Source organism: Rana temporaria, chromosome 6, assembly GCF_905171775.1.
Source record: "Rana temporaria chromosome 6, aRanTem1.1, whole genome shotgun sequence".
In the NCBI taxonomy this organism is placed as follows: domain Eukaryota; kingdom Metazoa; phylum Chordata; class Amphibia; order Anura; family Ranidae; genus Rana; species Rana temporaria.
The window spans coordinates 116,473,967-116,496,262 of record NC_053494.1 but is presented as its reverse complement, the minus strand read 5'-3'; the positions used below and the strand labels follow the sequence as shown (position 1 = coordinate 116,496,262).

The following is a 22,296-nucleotide window of genomic DNA, read 5'->3' as shown; positions in this document are numbered from 1 at the left end:
CTAGGCTTACCTGTAGGTATAAGTGGTCTGTAAAGGTTTACAACCACTTTAAGCTCCATGCACCCTGGATTTTATCTGGTGTACCTAGCATTATTAACATTTAGGGCAGTATACGTCCAGGGAAGAATTCTTGGAACAGACTTCTTGCTTCTGGGCATTTGTCCCTGGTTGCCTAATGCCCCAAACAATCATAATGCTAAGTGTACCATCCAGTCACAGCAGCTGTCCGCCTTTCATAGAATTTGACAGGCTGCCAGCAGCAGCAGTGCACCTATGCACATCATGAACCGGGGTTAAATGCTCAGTGTGCATAGGGGTTTAATGAAGAGGTAGAGACTCATCTCATTACATAGATAGATAGGGCTGCAAGGGCTAGGGCAGTGTTAATATTAGGAGATTTTAAACTACCATGAAATTGACTGGTGTTAAGCCCCATACACACGGGCAGAATGTTGGGAGACGTTTGTTGGTACTAAAAATACCGGTCGACATTCTGCCCGTGTGTATGTCACAGAACATAGAAAACAGAAAACCAGCAGCCGACCAACTCCCGATAAGCGCTCTCAGCCAATGGCAGAGAGTGCTGATCGGAGTGTTCTGGCGGGGGGTCCCCCTGTCAGAACACAATAGCTCAGCGGGGGAGATCACTGGATTATCCTTGCCTGGTTAGTACAATGGCTCCTGACCAGAGCTGTCTGTCTTTTTTTGTGCAACCTACTGGGTTGCACGGAAAAATAAACTGTAGTGTGTACCAGGCTTATTAAGGGTACTGCTGGAACAGTAAAAAGATGGATATTTATAATCCTATTACAATACTATTACCTAATGAAGATTTGGCAAGGGGTGTAGTTTATCAAAGTGCAGATAGTGGGGCTCCTGATGCGGAGTAGCTTTTGTAGCCAGTAAAAGCACTAGAACAGTTAATGGGCGTACCCACTCACGCTAGGACTAGGCTAGAGGTTGGTACACTTTTATGGATCATAATACCCTCCCTGTGAGCAGGGAGTAGTATATGGCAAAACATCAGTTTGTAGTGTCTTTATTTTAAGAGGGACAGTGAGGGTAACTTGGCCTTGCACCCAGTCATGTACTTTATTCTTTATTTCTTATTAGAAAACCCAAGCATAATTGATAATTTAGAGCAGGTGTCTCCAAACTGCGGCCCGAGGGCCAGATGTGGCCCTTTGCGTGCCTTAATGCGGCCCTTGTGGCACTATTCCATCCAATTTAAATGGGGCATAATTCTTGTTGCTGGCACCAATGGGGCACTATTCCTCCAACTGACACCATCAATTCTTTCCATTAACACCAACGATGGGGCACTAGTCCTCCCACTGTCACCAAAGATATGATATTATTTACTCCCACTGGACATTTTTTACTCCCAATGGCCCTAGTCTGGCCACCCTAAAGTCTGAAAACTGGACCTTTGTTTAGAAAGTTTGGAGACCCCTGATTTAGAGCATACCATAATTCAATGGCCTATATACATACTCCTTTTATTTCTTAGGATAAAAACAAAAACTTCTAGGCATGTACATCTCAATGTCATTTGTGTGTATAACTTGTTTTTTGTTGTAAGAAATAAAATAAATAAATCTCAGGATCAAACCCAGGCAGATTCACCCATTACTAGTGTTCTGCTATAGTGCTAATTCTCAGACTTGCTATGGGGTGGAAACCACTGATAATCACCGAATAAATGTCAGTTGTAATTAGTGTTTGCTCCCCATGTATCAACTAACATTCCATGTCATTTGTTGCAAAGCCATAATAATCTAAGGATGGGTAGGGCACTTTTAGTTGAGCAGTAGTGCGACTGAAAAAAATGAATTGCAGAAAATCTCTAACTGTGGCAAATATAGTTGTATAATGTCTGTAAAATTTTACAATTGTCAATTCTATTATATTGACAGTATTGATATATTATATTTATTTTGCTAGCGGTCACAAACAGTTTTTAAAAAATTGTATGTGTTGTCATTGTTTTACATGTTTGCATTTGTTAACAGACTTTACTTAGCAATAGTAACTGAAGCAGCTTAGCAACAAAGGTGTGTGTGAGAACAGATTATGGCCCTTCAATAACTCTTCATTCCAATGAAGCCAACCATTCATTTTGAGAAAGCCCGTCAAATTACTTTGCGTTTTAGGAACACGCCCATGTTATGAAATCCCAGTAACACAACAAATGCTTATACGAAACAAATAAACGATGGGTGGGTTAGGAGAATCACTTGTATCACTGGTTATCCATTTAGTGCAGCCAAATTCCCAACTGTCAGGATATTTGTAATAAATGACAAATATCAGAGAGCCGTCTTTTTTTGCAATGATCTCCAGACACCCATCATGGCCAAGAGTTATGGATTATTTTTATATGTGCTTTTTTTATGAGTCATCACTAGGTTATTGCACCCTGTCATTGGGTCATCATACATCACACAAAAAAAACAAAGTGTGTGGCATGGCTATATCTTACAGTCTAAGTCTGGGTAAAAAAAATAAAAAATCAACCCCCTATGTGGTTTAAATTTAAAAAAATAGCTTTGACTGCAATTTTCACCTCCTGTTTGGTGCTGTCCCCTGCAGTAATCCCTTTCTGCCACTAGATGCCTTCAGACTTCCAAAGTAGATGACACCTAGGGGCAGATCCACATTCATCTGCGCCGGGCGCAGCGTATCTAAGATACACTACGCCGCTGTAACTTACTTTTGTTTGGTTTGAATCCTCAACGAATTTGCGCCGTAAGTTACGGCGGCGTAGTGTATCTGTTGCGTCGTGAGGGCGCGGAATTCAAATGGAAGTGATGGGGGCGTGTTTTATGTTAATACGTCGTGACCCGATGTAAACAATGTTTTTTTTTAACTGCGCATGCGCCGTCCCTGGGGGTATCCCAGTGCGCATGCTCGAAATTAAACCGGAACCAGCCAATGCTTACGATGGTGATGTCATTCTACGCAAATTCCTATTCGCGAACGACTTACGCAAACGACGCAAAAAATTCAAAATTGTACGCGGGAAGGACAGCCCTACTTAACATTGAGTACGCCACCATATAGCAGCTTTAACTATACGCCGGAAAAAGCCGGACGCAAACGACGGAAAAAAATGCGCTGGGCCGACGTACGTTCATGGATCGCTGTAAATAGCTAATTTGCATGCTCAGCGCGGATTTCGGCGGAAACGCCACCTAGCGGCCGCCAAAAAAATTGCATCTAAGATCCGAAGGCGTACGAAGACGTACGCCTGTCGGATCTAGCCGAGATGCCGTTGTATCTTGTTTTGAGGATTCAAAACAAAGATACGACGCAGGAATTTTGAAATTACGCCGGCGTATCAATAGATATGCCGGTGTAATTTCTTTGTGGATCTGCCCCCTAGTGTAATCAAACCTGAAGACTGAGGACATTCTATGAGTGTGGGACCTTAGAACCCTTTCACACTGGGTCACTTTGCAGGCGCTATAACGCTAAAAATAGCTCCCGTAAAGTGACCTGAAGCAGCCGCTGCTGTCTCTCCAATGTGAAAGCCCAGAGGGCTTTTACACTGGAGCGGTGTACTAGCAGGATGGTAAAAAAAGTCCTGCTAGCAGCATATTTGGAGAGGTGAAGGAGCGGTGTGTATACCGCTCCTCCACCGCTCCTGGCCATTGAAATCAATGGGGTATCGCAGCTATACCACCGACAAAGCGTCTCTGCAGAGGTGCTTTGCGGTGGTTTTTAACCCTTTCTCGGCCTCTAGCAGGGGTAAAAACTAAAATTGATGGTAAAGCTCCACTAAAAATAGCGACACTTTAACGCCAACGCTGCCCCAGTGTGAAAGGGGCCTTATGAACTAGCCCTGTGAATGGGTGTCAATGCGGCGATCTGCAGTCACATGCCATAATGCAACAATACTTGCACATCTTCTGGCTTGCCTAAATGCATCTGAAAAAAGGTTAGTAAAGACAAAGTAAAAGAAAAAAAAAAGCAGGGGGCTTCCAGGGAGATCTTGGAGTTGGCCTTTAAGTGAAGCCGATTCTAGGAAGCATCCAAATTGAACCACCACCAACTTTTATTCATTGCTGTTTGTGTCCCCATTTAGTACATTTTCCCTCACATCTCTATATTAAATTGGTTTTAGACAGAACAGGAAATGATCGAATCAAAAAATCATGATTTCCTGTCTAGGGTGTCAGATAGAGAACACAACAGAATAGGTACACTTGAGGAACCCCATCTGAAATGGTGTCATACTCCCCTGGGCTGGGGGAACCTGGAACCTGACTACATGGCACCTTCTCATAGTTCTGTCGTGCCAATTTTGTGAGTCGCACACATCTGCCAGACATCCTCATATGGCAGTGGACAAAAAATCAGCAGTAACAAACTGATAATTCATGTCTCTGCTATAATCTAGAGCCTGATTATCTCTGGCTGTTGACTCTTCTGCCTAGTACACACAACCGTTTTTTCTGTCGGATAATAAACCAACGGTTTTCCCGACAGAATTCCTCTCAGCCTGCCTTGCATACACATGCTCAGACAAAAGTCTGCCGGTCCAAAACGCGGTGACGTATAACACGTACGACGGCACAATAAAGGTGAAGTTCCATTTTAACGGGGCCACCCTTTGGGCTGCTTTTGCTGATCCTCCTGTTAGTAAAAGTTTGGTGAGAGACGATTCGCACTTTTCAGTCTTCGTGCTTTTCAGTCCATTACAGCGTGACAAATGTGCTATCTCCATTACGAACGCTAGTTTTACCAGAACAAGCTATCCCGTCCCGTTGATTCTGAGCATGCACGGTTTTCTACCCATCGGAAAACAATACAGACAGCCATTTTTCCTGCTCAGATTTTTTGCCTGATGGGAAAAAAAGAGATCCTGGTCTGGCAGTTTTCCCGTCGGAAAAACTGCGATCGAGCATACACACAGCCGGGATTCCTGACGAAAAGCTCTGAGGCCCCGTACACACGTCCGAGAAACTCGACGGGCAAAACACATCGTTTTGCTCGTCGAGTTCCTTGTGAAGCCGCTGAGGATCTCGGCGAGCCAACTTTTCCCATTGACTAACGAGGAAATAGAGAACATTTTCTCTTTTTGGCCCGACGAGATCCTCGTCGGTTTCCTCGGCGAAAAGTGTACACACGACCGGTTTTCTCGGCAGAATACGTCTCCCATCGAGTTTCTGGCTGAATTCTGCTGAGAAACTCGGTCGTGTGTATGGGGCCTCATAGCAGTTTTCCCATCAGAAAAAAACGATTGTGCGTACGAGGCATTCCTCTCCCAGTCTGAGTCCTGCTTTGTAGGAGTTGGCAAGAGGCAGGTATAAAGGTAGATTCAGGTATATCATTTAGCCATACACATATAGATAAAAAAATTTCAGTTAAACAGCTAACGGTGGCAAATGGATAAATCCCAAGATGCTGGCTAACAGAATATCTGAACAGTGCCTGTAACTGATTGATAAAAGCACTGTTCAGTCAACAATTTTCCACCTGGCAGCTTCAACAAAAACTCATTGAAGAATCAACTTTTGTAGATGTGGGTGTACCTGATTGGGCCACCCATGGATCAAATTTTGGCTGATTCAGCATAAATTGTCTGAATTATGATGCAAGTACGGCCAGCTTTATTATGGTTGAAGGACATGTGTTTATTACACCTAAAGGAAACCACAATTACAAATAAATTACATATCTTTATATCTGCTTGAAATTCTCTGTCAAACAACTTTTTAGTTGAAATTTGGGAATATTAGTCATTTAAATTAAGGTGGCACCTATCTTAACTTAACTATACACCTTTAAAGTAATAACATACAAAAGTGATGAAGTACATTTTTCCATTCAGGCACATTCTTTGTCATTAATGTTGCATTATTTTCATTCCCCAGCAAGTATAGCACCACTGGAGATTTATTCTACAAATACCCATATCTAAGAAATGATTCACATATTTGGAATATTTGCAATACATTAGCCACAGGAGGGATATACACTGAGTGCAGAGCTATGTGAATTGGATAGCGCATTTTCTATAGAATATAATATAGAATGACAATATCTTTCACTACATTTTGTTTCCACCAATCAGATTCCAGAAAGCAGCCCGCTGTCTTACAGAGTTGATGCTTTGTGTTGATAGCGGAGCCAGTTAGGGAAAACAATGTAATAGTTTTCCAGGCTAGAGGCATGTTTCAGCAGGCCCTAAATATCCACCACCCTTGTGATGGACATTAAGCAGACCCTGGCCGCTCCCTTATACTTGTGTTATATAGAGAATGAAACACTCAGGAATGTATCAATCTGCCATGTTACATTACTTTAATTAAGGCTGCAGTCAACCATTAGTAGGCATTTTTAAAATGTGGCAACATAAAGCCAAAGGTTGGTTAAAGGTTGAATGCGTATTAAACAACCACAAAGTAAAAAAAAATACTTTATAGGGTATACACCTCTTAACAGAAATTGTTTCTTTTTTCTGTCCCTTTTTAAAACACCTGTATTAGGCCCAGTTTACACTGCCGTTACTTAGAAGCCGACATTCCAGCGAGACTTCAGCACGACTTGCATGCAACTTCTTTAACAGAAGTCAATGCCAACTGTGCCGAAGTCAGACCAAGAGTAGTGAAGGGACCTTTTTCTAAGTCGGCGCGACTCAAGTCACTCCTATTAGAATGGTTCCATTGCACTGAATGGGGCTAGACTTGTCATGCAACTTGTGCTCTTAAAGTCGGAGAGCATGTCACACCAGTGTGAACCGGGCCTTAAAGTGGAACTTAACCCACTGATGTAACTGTTTCCCAAAACAGTTACATTCAAGGCATGAAGAAAAGATGATCTGCTGTCCGGTCGCTGCTCTTAAAAATGTGTAGTGTTTATTAACAAGCCACAGTATACAAACGCAAATAGGAATGCTTGATGCATTTCAGCCTATAAGGCCTTAGTCATAACCCATATTCAAGGCATGCCTTTGGTGATAACGGTTACAGTTGCCAGTGTGCATATGCCAGCTCTCTAATGAACTTTTAACCAGTCCCCATCCTGCCTATAGTAAAATGACGGTCTGACAGGACTTTTGTCGAATCAGGTGGACATCATATGACGCCCTCCCGGATCGCACCCCGCGACAAAGCCGATGAATGAGCAGTGTACCGGCAAACTGCCGGTACCATATGATCTCTGTCAGTGGCGTTGCTATATGGGTGCAGGGGGGGTTACGCCCGCCAGAGGGGTTTTCCAGGAGCAGTGCAAGCAGGGCACCCAGCCATGCGGGGAAGGCTTCCTATAACACTCCTTAGTCAAGTTAAGCTGTCACTCCGGGATCTCCAATATCTCCCGAGTCGGAGTTGGTGGGCGGAGCTGGGGTTGTGGCTGCCTCCACTCCTCCACAGACTCCTTCACTCTGGCTGTTCCCGCAGCTGAAGGTGATAGAGGCGAGGACGCAGCAGTGTCAACCGGGTCTTCATCTGCAGGCATGAGACATGCTGTAAGTTACTGCACACTGTCACTACATAGAGTCGTAACCTGCCCTATACTACCTCAACCTGTCCTGTACCACCTTATACCACCCCACCCTACACTATACCACCCCAACCTGCATATATATCACCCTACCTACATATATATCACCCTGACCTGCCCTATACCACCCCAACCTGCCCTATATCACCCTAGCCTGCCCTATACCACCTTAACTTGCCAATATACCACCCCTACCTGCCAGATACCACCCTAACCTGTCCTGTACCACCCCAACCTTGTCCTATACCACCCCAACCTGCCTCTATACCACCGTATACCACCCCATCCTGCCACTATACCACCCTATACTACCCTAACCTGCCCTATACCACCCCAACCTGCCAATAAATAACCCCCACCTGCCTGATACCATCTCAACCTGCCCTATATCACCCTAACCTGCCCTGTACCACCCCAACCTGACCTATACCACCCCAACCTGCCACTATACCACCCTATATTACCCTAAACTGCCACTATACCACCCTAGCCTGCAACTATACCACCCTATACTACCCTAACCTGCCACTATACCACCTTATACTATCATTTACAGGGGCCGGTTTGGGGTGCGCCCCGTGACCGTGTGCTGCCTGCCTAGACAGGAGGGGGTGACACCATGTTTTACCGCACCAATCCTAGTGACGCTACTGGCACAGGTCCACTGGGAAGGTGCGTTGGAGTGCCTTTCAGAATAATTGATACTGCATCACACCAGCACAAGTAATGTGTAGTGTCATGTTTTTTGTTAATCCAGTCATTACCACATTGCAAAAGTGTGAATCAAGCCTTAGAATTTCAGTATGCATCACTGCCATTCTTCTATCTTTGAATTTACTGCTTTACTTTTTCTGAAAAAAAGTGATTAGTATTCCATGTGAGGTCAATAACTAAAAAAACTTAGACAAAGTAGGTGATAGCTATTTCCCTTTCACGATTGTACTGGTAGACATCACACAACAGAACATTGCTGAGAACATACAAGAGACTAACAGAGGACTTGTTCTTTGCTGACTATGACTAATGCATGCTACTAACCACTGTTGTGTTTCTTCAGAATGGTCATATAGATTCCAACTGGCAGCCATACCTACATTTTCTAAATAAAGAGGATATTCAGTATAACAGACAGATCCGGCCTGGTTATTCACCCAAGAGATATCTTACACGTCTTCTCCATACTTGGGATCCAAACTACCTTTACAAGCTGCAACAAACAGGTTAGCTTTGAAAAATATTTTTCTCGTTTTGAAAGTACCACTATATTGAAAAGTATTCTGATAACTATAAAAATACCAGTACAGAATATTCTTTATTTTATTTCATACAGTATAGCGTTATAATTTGTCCCAATCCCTGTCATTGTCACATCGCTAAACAACTTGGTAATAGTAAACTAGTAAATGTTGTAAAAAAATGTAAATGAAGAATGTGATCTAAAAAAAAATAATAATACTCATATTCAGAAAACACTGTTAGCTATTTTGGCTTAAATTAGGCTAAGATACAAGCGGCGTAAGTCTCCTACGCCGTCATATCTTAGGGTGCATAATTACGCTGGCCGCTAGGTGGCGCTTCCATTGAGTTCGGCGTAGAATATGCAAATGACTAGATACGCCGATTCACGAACGTACGTGCGCCCGTCGCAGTAAAGATACGCCGTTTCCGTAAGAGGTACGCCGGCGTAAAGATAAAGCTGCCCCCTAGGTGGCCTAGCCAATGTTAAGTATGGCCGTCGTTCCCGCGTCAAAATTTTAAAACTTTACGTCGTTTGCGTAAGTCATCCGTGTATGGGGCTGGACCTAATTTACGCTCACGTCGAAACCAATACGTCCTTGTGGCGTACTTTGGAGCAATGCACACTGGGATATGTACACGGACGGCGCATGCCACCAATCATTTACATAAAACACGCCCCCCCTCATCTTCATTTGAATTAGGCGCGCTTACGCCGGCCCCATTTACGCTACGCTAACTTAGGAGGCAAGTGCTTTGTGAATACAGCACTTGCCTCTCTGACTTAAGGCGGCGTAGCGTAAATACGATACGCTACGCCGCCTGAAAGATGCGCCCATCTACCTGAATCCAGCTATGTATGCGCAATTATTAGTCAAGTTGTATTTTTAAGGATTAAGTTTAATTCTTGAACAACTACAGTGCTCTGTCAATCCAAAATGTTAATAAACATTAAACTTGAATATTTAAGAAGGTAAAAGTGAAGTTTTGGCTTTCTTCGTAGAATATCTATGTGTGCAGAATTATTATGCAACTAAATGCAACTTAATGAAAAACTACAATTTCCCCATCTCACTTGTTTGTTTATTATTCTCACTTTAACAAATAAACAACTAAAAAGTGACCAATATAGCCACCCTTCTTTTCAAGAAGAGTCATAAGCCTTCCATTTACGAAAGCTGCCAGTTTCTTGGTCTGTTGACGATCAGCTTTTTGTGCAGCGCAACCATAGCCTCCCAGACACTGGGAGGTGTACTATTTTCCTTCACGGTAAATCTCCCATTTAAGAAGGGCCCACTAATTTTCAATAGGGTTTAGGTCAGGTGAACAGGGGGTCATGTCATTATTCTTTCATATTTAAGGCCTTTACTGGCTAGCCACACAGTGGAGTACTTTGATGCATGTGATGGAGCATTGCCCTGCATAAATATCATGATCTTCTTGAAAGATGCAGACTTTTTCCTGTACCACTGCTTGAAGAATGTATCTTCTAAATACTGGCAGTAGGTTTGGGAATTGATTTTGAGTCCATCTACAACCCGAAAAGCTCATCTTTAATAATACCAGCCTATACCAGTACCCCACCTCCACCTTGCTGGCGTCTGAGTCAAAGTGGAGCTCTGTGCCCATTACTGATCCAGCTACAGGCCCTTCCATCTGATTCGTCAAGAGTCACTCTCATCTCAGCAGTCCATAAAACCTTTGTCTTCAGATATTTCTTGACCCAGTCTTGACGTTTTAATTTATGTGTCTTGTTCAGTGGTGGTCAGGTTTCAGCCTACCTTACCTTGGCCATGTCTCTGAGCACTGAACATCTTTTACTTCCGGGCACTCCAGATAGGTTGCAGTTCTAGAATTTTACATGATAATGGTTCCTGGTAGCTTCACGTTTGATTCTTCTCAATTCTTTTTCAGTTAATATGTGTCTTCTTTTCTTAACAGGTTTCTTGTGACCCTGTTGACTATTTGCAACAAAATGTTTGATGGTTCTGTAATCACGCCCCAATAATCTTAGCAATTTCAAGAGTGCTGCATCCCTCTGAAAGACTTTTTACATTTTTTGACTTTTCAGAGTCAGTTAAATCTCTTTTTGGCCCATTTTTCCTGAGGAAAAGAAGCTGCCTAATAATTTTGCACACCTTGATATAGGGTGTTGATCTCCTTAGGACACACCCTCCCTCATTACACAAATGCATATTACCTGTTATGCTTTAATCCAATAAGCATTCAAGTTTATACAGCTTGGAGGACAAGATGCATAAAAATTGGGATTTGGTCAAAGTACTCATTTGCCTTTTTTTAGAGCTTCATAGTTTATCTTGCTGTAAAATAATGTTTATGAAAAGCCAGCTGCTAATACTGGTTTACACACTCAAGATTCATTTACATTGATGTATATATTTTTTATGAGGTGGATTCTATAAGTTAGTGGTCACTTTAACACCAGATAATGGATTTTTTACAAGAGGTTACAACATAGCATATGGAAACACATGATTTTTACCATGACAGTGAAACTCCCCTGAAGGGAAATATACAGACCTTGTGATACTGATACTATTGTTCCTATTTGTTGCTCTTTTTATGTTGTGTAAACAATATTTATGAATGCCTAAAGGGAGCTTTTCATATGCAGGCTTGGTGGTCTTTCAGAGGACTTGAAAACATCAGAGAAAGTCCCTGGGCAGAACTGTGACCTGCCATACTGGTTGAGTACGGAGCTCCTTAATTTTCTGTTGTTGTTTGCATGTATTTTCAGGAAGCCTTAGGGACTCAGTTCAGCTTCAACAATTGGCCAGTTATTTGGGAGAGAATGGTGGCAGACATCCAGACTTGTCATCGACTCCTTTAAAATATCAACGCCTGCCTGCTTTTACTTTCCTTCCCCAATGGACAAATACCAATGATTTCACAAATTCAGGTAACTGGGGTGTTTTTAGCTGGTATGGCTTGCATAGCATATTAGATGTTACAATGTATATTTATGGTAAACAAAAGAGTTCAAGAAACTAAATGCTGGTGAACTTACAATTTATTTTAATAAAAATATATTTTAATAGCTTTCCTCCTTCTGAGTGGATGTCATAAGTCGTTCTCTCAGAAGGGGCCACGCAGCGGCAAGATCTGTCAGCAGCTGTGTCCACCAGACACAAGAGATGACTAATCACTATACCGACCTGCTGCCAGCATCATGTGATTGCTGTGACCAATCACAGCAGATCACGACAATTGTGAACAATAATCATATAATTGTAAACAGAAGTCATATAATCGCTTGAGCTATGTGAAAATAAAAATTCAAAACCCTGTAGCTGCTGACCACCAAGTGCTAAATCACTTCATAAATCAAATATCAATAGTTCAGCACTTACAGTCCAAAATCTATATATGTGTATAACAGTGATAACCAGAAAAAAAACTATTTAATAAGTCCAAAGTCTTTCAAAAAATCACATATAAAGTGCTCAGTGCTCCGAATTCCATAAACAAAGTGCTGAAGTGCTTCAAGTAAACATGCCGTGCAGTGTGCCACACTCCCCTCTCATATCAGAGAGAAGGAACCGTCAGCTTTTCAGTCTGAGGGTCAAAAACACATACTGTATGTTAGAGCTTCACGATTCTGGCTAAAATGAGAATCAAAATTTTTGTTGCTTAGATGATAGATCACGATTCTGAGGCCCCATACTCACGAGCAAACATGTCTGCTGAAACTGGCCCGCAGGCCAGTTTCAGCAGACATGTTTGGTCGTGTGTGGGCGCGAGCGGGCCGAATTCCAGCAAACATTTGCCCGCCGGGCCTTTTCCCAGCAGACAAATATTCCTGGACTTGTTTTAAAACAGTCCGCTGGAATTCAGCCCGCTCGGACATGTACGGTCGTCAGTACAGACCTACCGTACATGTCCAGGCGCCCGCCGTCCCTCGCATGCGTCGAATGACTTCGACGCATGCGTGGAAGCATTTTAAAGGCGGGCCGCCCACGTCGCCGCGTCATTGTCGCGGCGACACCGCGTCATCGACGCGGCGACACCGCGGACACGCCCCGCGTATTGTTTACGCGCGGACTTCTGTACGATGGTGTGTACAACCATCGTACAGAAGCCCTCTGGCAGACATGTATGGTGGAAACGGTCCGACGGACCGCTTTCACCATACATGTTTGTCCGTGTGTACCCGGCCTTACGGTGTAACATCATCTTTCACATTAAACAAAAAATTTGGGCTAACTTTACTGTTTAGTTTTTTTTCTTTATTCATTGAAGTGCATTTTTTCCCCAAAAAAATGTGTTTGAAAGGCCATTGTGCAAATACAGTCTGACATAAAATATTGCAACAATTGCCATTTTATTCTCTAGGGTCTCTGCTAAAAAAATATATATAATGTTTGGGGGTTCCAAGTAATTTTCTAGCAAACAATTCTGATTGTAACTGTAAGAAACAAGTGTCAGAAAAAGGTTTAGACTTTAAGTGGTTAAACTTACAACATTTACACACTGAAGTTTTATCCCTTTGATCTAAAAAGGAAGAGTTACAAATTTGTTAAAAACTTTGGCAGACTGCCAGAGTGAGCAGAGAACTTTCTATACTTGTTACATGAAAGAATCAGGAAACTCTGCAATAGAGATTGTGAGGGGGGTTGAATCGAGATCGCGATCTTTTAACGATTAATTGCGGAGCTCTACTGTATGTCTGGTGTTGGGAATACCAGGCCTCTTTGGCATCCTTAATGAGGTCTTCAAATGCTGTTCTTAGGGCTGCTGAAATATTCACCAGGCTCAAAAAAAAAGAAGGTATTGATTATGAAGTACAGTAAAACAGGTTTATTTATGCAATAAAAGATTACACTTACAGACTCTGAATAAAACGGGTATTAAACCACCAACGAGGCTCTTCCGGCTCACCGTGATAGACATGCGTTCCACGGAGGCGGAAGTGACGTCTTTGGTAGCAAAAATTACGTCAACGCGTTTTACCCCTCCCACAGAGCGTCACCAAGGACATGTCCTTGCTGTGAATCACTGTTCAAAGAGCGATGCAAGTGTAATGGAGTCCTAAGGCTTTGTTTAGACTTGCAGTTGAGGGATGGAAAAAATGCACAGTTGAGCCGTGTTTTTTCCACCCGCCAACCACCCCTCTTCATTAAGCTGCAATAGGCAGCAGATGGGAATGTTTACATGCCAAACCAGTCAAACTGAATTATGTGTGTTGCTTGATATAATAGGGGGTTCCTGGTCTGAAGAGCAAGTAAAACAGGCGATAGCAGTGTTGATTCTGGGCCACTGAGTGTTTATCCTTGATGTGAAGGTGAAAGTGAAATCCAGATACACCTTACACATACGTTCTCACATAATGGAAGAAAGGGATTCCTGCCATGTTACAAGGAGAAAGGCTCCACCTGAATGATTCAGCCGAGACCCAGTTAATTCAACCACAGTCCAGGGCCAAATCCAGAAAGCTCTGGGCTAACCACGCCTGACCCAGAGATGGGCACCCCGCCTTAGCCACAACATTTGATGAGGTCTCAGCTTCCCTCTTGGCCGAGTTTGGAAAGCCTTGTGAAGAATTCTGCCACACCAACTAGTTGCAGCTAAGGTTCTTTCCTGGCAAGTCCCCGAAACCTGAAGCGACCAAGGAGTGGGAGGTGACCAACACTATCTAGAGACAAAGAGTGATCAAGAATCTACTGGCCCCAGCTTTAGATGTGATCCGGAACCTGAAACACGATAAGCAGAGGTGCACCATATCTGAATGCCTGGAGGCCCTTCAAATGGCAATTTACCGTTTCAAACATACCTATCAATGAGAGAATGAGAATCAGGCAATGTCAGGTGACTAGACAAAATCCTTCATCAGATGATAGTGAGGAGCGGTATGGAAGCCGAAACCACCAGTAAAGCTTTGTGGTCGCAAGGAAAGGGACCCGGCCTTTAGACCCCCTTAGTCCTTCAGCTCTGAGCTCATACGGACATGCAGAAGTTGTTGACTAAAGTAAAACAAACAACAATGATGCAAGCTGCAGAAAGGGGAGAACTGACTCTATGCCTAATTAGAAAGTGCTATCACAATTTATGGGTGAAAAGACTAAGTTGTGAAAGCATTGCGGAACCTGTACCTAGGGTAGCAAGAGAGAAATTTCAAAGCACCTTAGTGAAGGAGCTAGTAGAGGACTTGGAAACTATCATGAGCTCCATATTCCAAGAAACCCAAACATGAGAACTGGGGACAGCAAAGATCGGCCCCAGTGACCTCACCATAGAACAGGTCAATCGGCAAAGTCCGCTTACTGGTCCTCGTTTGTGGAGCGTCGATGCACAGTCTCCTCCTAGGCTTGCAAAAGGACTATTCAAGAAGGCTGACACCAAAGAAGAGAAGTGCCTATATCTGGACTGCTGAGCCTGGCCCAGACAAACTTCCTGGTGATCTAGTGGACCCTTCGCCCATCATCCCTATTCAGGTGGAAGGAGTCTACACTAAGGCGTTTCTAGATACCGGAGCACAAGTAACGCTGCTATACCAAGACATCTTTGAAAAGTATCTAAAGCACATACCACTTCAGAAGCTAGAAGAGTTAGCGATCTTGGTAATCAGGAACTAGAAGTTTCCATATGCCCATCAGTCTCACTTTCAGCTCATTGGTAGAAGGGAGTTCCCCAGGCCTTTGAAACTTTGGAGGTCGTTTGTCTGCACCCCCAAGGTTCGAAGCAAAGCTCTATACTGATAATAACCAACACTGATCTGGTACGGAGGTTGCTCACTCACTCTTTTCTTGGCCATGAAGAAAAATGTATCTGCAGAAAGTATTCACCCTCAGTTGCTCCATGCATATCAATGTGTCCTGCAAGAACAAAAGGCCCCTGAAGAGGAAAAGAGACAAAATAGAGTTGATTGGTGGGGGACCCTGTCCCCTGTCGAGGGGGATACACCCAGCACAGATATTAAACTAGAGACCTTCAACCCACAAACGCCTGACCTTGAGCCCTACAAGAAAATTCCTGAAGAGGCAGAAAACCCCACTGAGTTACGAACTACAGAGATCTTCTGTGCTGAACAAGAGCCGAGGGAGGAGGTGGTCTCAGAGGTCGAAGATGAGCCTGCACGAATTCTCTGAACCAAGGGACAAACGTGTGATAAGACCCCCAAAAAGACTGACATATGAAGTGTTGAGCGAGAGCTCTGAGGTAATAAGCCATGCAAGCCAACAGACTCTTGATTAGCCAATCCCTTGCACACCCCATTACATGCTGGGTAATAAGCGCATACCCTATGATTTGACACTATCAGAAGGGTAGATCTCAAATTGTTGACATTTGGTCATAATAATTCCATCTGTGCAAGCTCATGGTGGGAGGTTCCTTTGCTGAGTTTGTGCCACAATGTGAGTTGTTCAAACCTACGTTCTTCTTAGTTAATGTTCATCTGCTTGTAACTTGTTTTGTTACTAACACTGTTTGAAAGTGTTATTCCTCTTTGGTGTCCAAAGAGTTTTGTTTTTTTTAGGTGAGTGTGCATCAGATGGTAATGTTACTGGGTACAGATCTCTTATTGTGTCACAAGATGGCAGTAAAAGGTGTGCTTTGTTTTGCCCGTAGTGGCAGTGGCACCATGGCATGGCAGGTGCAGTTTGGAGGAGGACCTGGACTGCAACCATGACTGGGAAACCACTATAATACCCAAGCACACCTGAGAGCTGGAGGGGTCAAATAAAAAGCAAAGCCTAGGAAAGAGCAGGGAAGTGGAGCAGCGCGACAACCAGAGAGGAAGGGCTGTGCCGTGTTTTTCTGGCAAAGTTGTTCAGGAGCTGAGTTTGCTGGACACTGCTAAATCTAGGAGCCAGGAGGCTGCACTGGGCAGAGTTCACTGCATTATCAGTTTGGTGCTCATCCTGACACGCTTGCAGTATTCCTGGACACTACTGTCCAGATATGCTGAGGTGATCACTATACTACTTGCTTCTACCATCAGTCAACTACAGGAAAAAGGGCTCTCCTCTGTTCATCCAACCAACAACCATCAGAGAATTATTGAGAAAGGAAGCTGTAGAGGGTCACAGAACCACCATTAAGCTGCATCCATTCACAACCAACCCACATCCATAGACCCTACTCCGGCTGTTAGGTGAACTGTTAATGCTATTATAGGCCAGGCCCAATGCAGTACAGTTATTTTATATGCTCCCCAAAATGCAGATTTTTTTAATACCATCACATCTCCCTGCTGCAGCCGTGCCAATCCTTACATCTAACTATTGCCACCGGCACATCTTAGCACCTGGCTGCTGCAACTGGATATGATTCTTCTGATGCCTCGTACACACGATCGGGAAACCCGAGGGGAAAGCCGAGAACCGGCTTGGCAGCTTTTCCCCCCTACACACGGACGGTTTTACTGGCAGGAAAACTGCCATGAGAGCTTTGGCCGGGAAACCCGGCCATGTGTATGCTCCCCTGCAGGCTTTCCCCTTAGGAAAACTGCCGGGTTAAAAACCTCTGGGAATCCCAGCGGGAAAAAAGGAAACATGTTCTCATTTTTTCCTGCCAGGATTCCCGGCAGTTTTCCTGTCGGTAAAACTGCCATGGAGCATACACACGGACAGTTTTCCTGGCCAAAAGCTGTCATGGCAGTTTTCCAGACGGGAAAACTGGTCATGTGTACGAGGCTTAAGAGTTCATATACACCTAAGGAGTCCCTTTCTCCCTAAAGATCAGTCTACTAGATACTAGACATGTGCATTCGTTTTAGTCCGAATGCATTTTCGTCCGAATTTTGGGTATTTTCGTTATAGTTTTAACAAACGAAAACAAACGTGCAGAATCCGAAATCCAAAAGATCCGACATAAAAAAAATGCAGTTCGATATAAATAGGAGATTCGACATGACACTGATAGTAGCAATCCGCGTCTATCGAACCTGTGATCGAATGTGCCTAACCTTAACTCTATTAGTCCAAGATTATTCTGCATAGAGAGAAAAAATTCGACATTATAGAGACAGTGTTGGGGTAGACCATTCGACATGAACGACGAAGATTCGATGAAGCAGCGAAAAACATACAAACGTTGAATCTGTCATTGAAGGCTTATGGTGTCTGTCGAAAATTCTAAGAAGATTCAGCTAAACTGGACGACGCCGCAATCGTACATTTCCGGTCAAATGCTTGGCCCATAGGCTATAGAAGAATTCAAATGTTGGTTGACTAGTAATAATAATTTATAAATACAATTATTGCTAGTGTCATACAACAGTAGAATTCTTCTATAGCTTGTAGGCGGAACATTCGACCCAAAATGTACGATTCAACGTACAGTTTAGCTGCTCCGTCGAATCTTCTTAGAACATTCCAACTTTCTTAAAGGGCCTCAAAGTAGCTGGCAGAAGATCCACCAAAAAGGCTTACTCAAACCACTCTAACCTGGGGACAGATTTGTGTCTAACTCTAAATTGTTACTTTGCAGGCCTAAATCTAGCCTCCTTGTTTGAAAGCTATCAAGTGGCCTAGCTGTCTGTGTTGTAACTCTTATTTAGTCACTTGGATCTCGTACGGAGAGCTACTGTTTATGCCTATGGGGGTCACAGTATATGCTGAAGATGAAAGTTTGTATAAGAAGACCTGTGAGGTCAATTTTCAGTTATCATTGTGTTCATGCTGATTGATGTTCACATGCCAATGTACTCTGTTAAACTTTCATGACCTTAAAGCGGTCCTCCACCCTAAAGTGGAGTCCCGCTGATCGGAACCCTCCCCCCCTCCGGTGTCACTTTTGACACCTTTCAGGGGGGAGGGGGGTGCAGACACCTGTCTAAAGACAGGTATTTGCACCCACTTCCGGCCACACGATACGGGCGAAAGACGGGCATTCCGTCACATCCCGTCTGTCGCCCGTTGTGTGCTGGGAACACTCGGCTCCCAGCACACAGCGTGTGAGCCAATCGGCGGGCGCAGCGCGACTCGCGCATGCGCCGTAGGGAACCGGGCAGTGAAGCCGCAGCGCTTCACTTCCTGGTTCCCTCAGCGTGGATGGCGGGGGGAGCAGCAGAGTGACGAGCGATCGCTCGTGCTCTGCTGCGATCGGCGCTGGACTCCAGGACAGGTAAGTGTCCTATTATTAAAAGTCAGCAGCTGCAGTATTTGTAGCTGCTGACTTTTAATATTTTGTTCCCATGGCACATCCGCTTTAACCTTAACAGTCTGTTTATCTTTTCTAGAGTTGTGAGTTCATTTCTTGTGTGCCTGTTGAGGTTTACAGAAAGGTATACTAGTGGTGTCAGTGAGGAGGAGGACTCACATAGGGCGGGACTGGAGTAGTGGACCCAAATAACTAGCAGCTCATATGGGGGTAGAACTACATATGTTAACATTGGTCCAAGCAGGAACAATGTAACTGTAGAAAAAATACATACTTGGAATTATTCTTTAAATTGACCACAAGTTCCAACACTGGTGTCAGTGTATGCAATAATAACCCCAACCCCTCTAGCTCCCCCTAATATATGCCCTTGGTAATGAAGACAAACAACTTAGTACAGATGAGTATTTTTGTGTGTTAGTGACTTTACATATTAGGCTTCATTTTTACCTTTATGGAAACCTGTATTGAGGTATGTAAGCTGTCACTGTTGATCTTAACCTGCCAAAACAGTCTGTTTATCTTTTCTAGAGTTGTAAATCTGATTCTTGTGTGCCAGTTGAGTTTTACAGAAAGTTATACTGGTGGTGTCAGTGAGGAGAAGGCCTCACATAGGGCTGGACCAAAGTAGAGGACTCAAATAACTAGCGGTTGTTTTGGGGGTAGCAATACATATATTTATATACCTTTATGGAAACCTGTATTGAGGTATGTAAGCTGTTATTGCTGACCTCTCCCTCTGAACTTCTAGCTGCCTGACTGTCATGCTGAATCAGTGACTAAAGTCACTGATCTGGAACAAGACCACGGATTAGGAGCCCTGTCTCGTTCTGACTTGCATGCTGATTCTGGTTCAGTGGTTCACCGACTACTGAAAATTAAGACAGTCATCTAGCCAAAAATGATTTTTAGAAGGAGGTCAGAAATAGCAACTGTAGCACTCTCTATCTTTAGGTAGGTTCTAAGTGTAGGGTTTTTGTGTTGGCTGCCAGTGCATGTAAATTTAAGCAGGCCTATGCTGTGAGCTAGGCATGTTTATTTTTGAACTGGGGCAGGGGAGTGGTTTAGTGTAGCAGTAGGTGATTGACATGTACTTCAGCTCTTGGGCGCCTCCCCTCTTTCCAGTGGAGAATGTTCTGGAAAAGGGGCAGGGCTATGTGCTGGATTGACATGGGGTACATGTGAAGAGCTCTGACCAATCCCCTGCTAGGATTGGCAGGGGCAGGCCTCCTACATATACCCATGGTCAGCTTGCTGGGGAAGGAGTTGTCTGCTGGGTGAACTGAAGATGGGAGTGCTAGACTGCCGCGCAGGAGGAACACCCCCATGTGGGGGATGTAAATCTAGCAGAGAAGCTTGGGAGCTGGAAGAGAGCCTCTCTTTACGCAGTCACGGAGGTGTCCTGGAACAGGAGCTAGGAGAGGCAGTTGGTCCGCACTTCCATAAGACCTTCAGGAAGGATCCAGGGCAGGTGTCAATGAGTGGAACCACAGTGAGAGATCTGGAAGAGGCATGTAAGGGGAGCTGGGTGCAGAGCCAGAGGGAGTGACTGTGGAGATTGTGTCAAGTCGATGCAGCCATGAGGGCGGGCAGGATTTGCAAGTTGGACCGCTGGGATCAGTAGTCCATCACCTATAAAACTACTAAAATGACCGGTTGCTGTCATGAGGGGTACTGCAGGCCCCAGGTCTTCAACTGTTTCATCTTCTACTTAAACTGGGACTTATTCAGAGTGAGGCCTAGTAATATCTGATGATGTGACAGGAATACTAATGCCGCATACACACGATCATTCTGACAACCAAACCGTGGATTTTTTTCCGACTGAATGTTCGCTCAAACTTGTCTTGCATACACACGGTCACACAAATTCTGAACGTCAAGAACGCGGTCACGTACAACACTATGACGAGCTGAGAAAAATTAAGTCCAATGATTCCGAGCATGCGTCTAATTGATTCCGAGCATGCGTATGATTTTTATGCGTCGGAATTGCATACAGACGATCGGAATTTCCGACAAGAACTTTTGTTGTCGGAAAAGTTGAGAACCAGCTCTCAAACATTTGTAGTCGGAAATTCCAACAGCAAATGTCCGATGAAGCCTACACACAATCGGAATATCCGACCAAAAGCTCACATTGAATATTTGTTGTTGGAAATTCCAACCGTGTGTACGCGGCATAAGACTGTGACAGGAGGAGATGTTCTGAGGTAAAAGTCTGTCAAGTTTAGTGTCAGACATCTTATCCTATCTTAGAAGTGTGACACACTCATTTCTAAATCCTATCTAAAGAAGTGTATTGCATCTATTGCTATAAGATTTCAACTATTCACCTGTTTCTATGGGCATCCCATATCCCTTCCCCAACCAAGTTCAATCCCCTAATAAAATAACAAAAACAAGCAAAATACTGTTCATTGACAAAAGGAGTGTGTCTAATGGATGTCTGGCCGCAGGGTGAAATGTGTGGATGTAGTAACTCGTAGCAACCACCCGCTACACAACATCCATGTTTCTCTCACTTTACAGTTCTGGGCATTTCAGCAGCTCTGAGAATTTATTTTGCTATTGGGTTGTAAAGGGATTACTGTGTTTGTGAATATTTAGCCACATAATAAGCATGCATCCTATGGGAAGATGTATTTGCAAATGCTGTACTTTAAAGTATTTTAATTGATGAACTTTTAAGTGCATTTGCCCCTGAAAGCATAACCTCTTCTGTATGATCTTTGTAAGGAACCTATGTATAATAATGCTTGCAAGACACACACAGGAGGCTTCAATCAGACAGATGTCCTGTGTAGGCCAAAGCTGCTGAGACAGCATGTTAGATCAACACACAAGCCTCTCTGAGTCTGAATGAACAAGAACCCAAAACAAATTGGAGGTCTTGATCCAAGGACTATTAAGAGAGCTAGTCTGAGTGAAACAAACCCAGATAGGCTTAAAGTGGAGGTTCACCCAAAAACGTAACTTTTAACATTAGATTGAGGCTCATTTTGTCAAGGGGAATCGGGTGTTTTTTTTAAAAATAGAAGCAGTACTTACCTTTTTAGAGAGCGATGTTCTCCGCTGCTTCAGGGTATGGGCTGCGGGACTGGGCGTTCCTATTTGATTGACAGGCTTCCGACGGTCGCATACATCGCGTCACAATTTTCCGAAAGTAGCCGAACGTCGGTGCGCAGGCGCTGTATAGAGCCGCACCGACTTTCGGCTACTTGTGACGCGATGTATGCGACCTTTGGAAGCCTGTCGGAAGCCTGTCAATCAAATAGGAACGCCCAGTCCCGCAGCCCATACCCGGAAGCGGCGGAGAAGATCTATCTCTAAAACGGTAAGTACTGCTTCGATTTTTAAAAAAACACCCGATTCCCCTTGACAAAATGAGCCTCAATCTAATGTTAAAAATTGTTTTTCGGGTGAACT

At 43.8% G+C, this 22,296-nt stretch overlaps 1 protein-coding gene across 2 annotated transcripts in view; it reads left to right on the top strand.

Annotated features, from left to right (window-relative positions):
* Window positions 1-22,296, top strand: part of KIAA2012 (KIAA2012 ortholog) — a 239,891-nt gene that overhangs the window by 38,704 nt on the left and 178,891 nt on the right. For both annotated transcript variants that reach the window (XM_040357236.1, XM_040357234.1), the window contains exons 3-4: window positions 8,567-8,729; window positions 11,504-11,665. In XM_040357236.1, coding sequence (XP_040213170.1) covers window positions 8,567-8,729; window positions 11,504-11,665 — 325 coding nt within the window. The remainder of the gene's footprint in view (window positions 1-8,566; window positions 8,730-11,503; window positions 11,666-22,296) is intronic.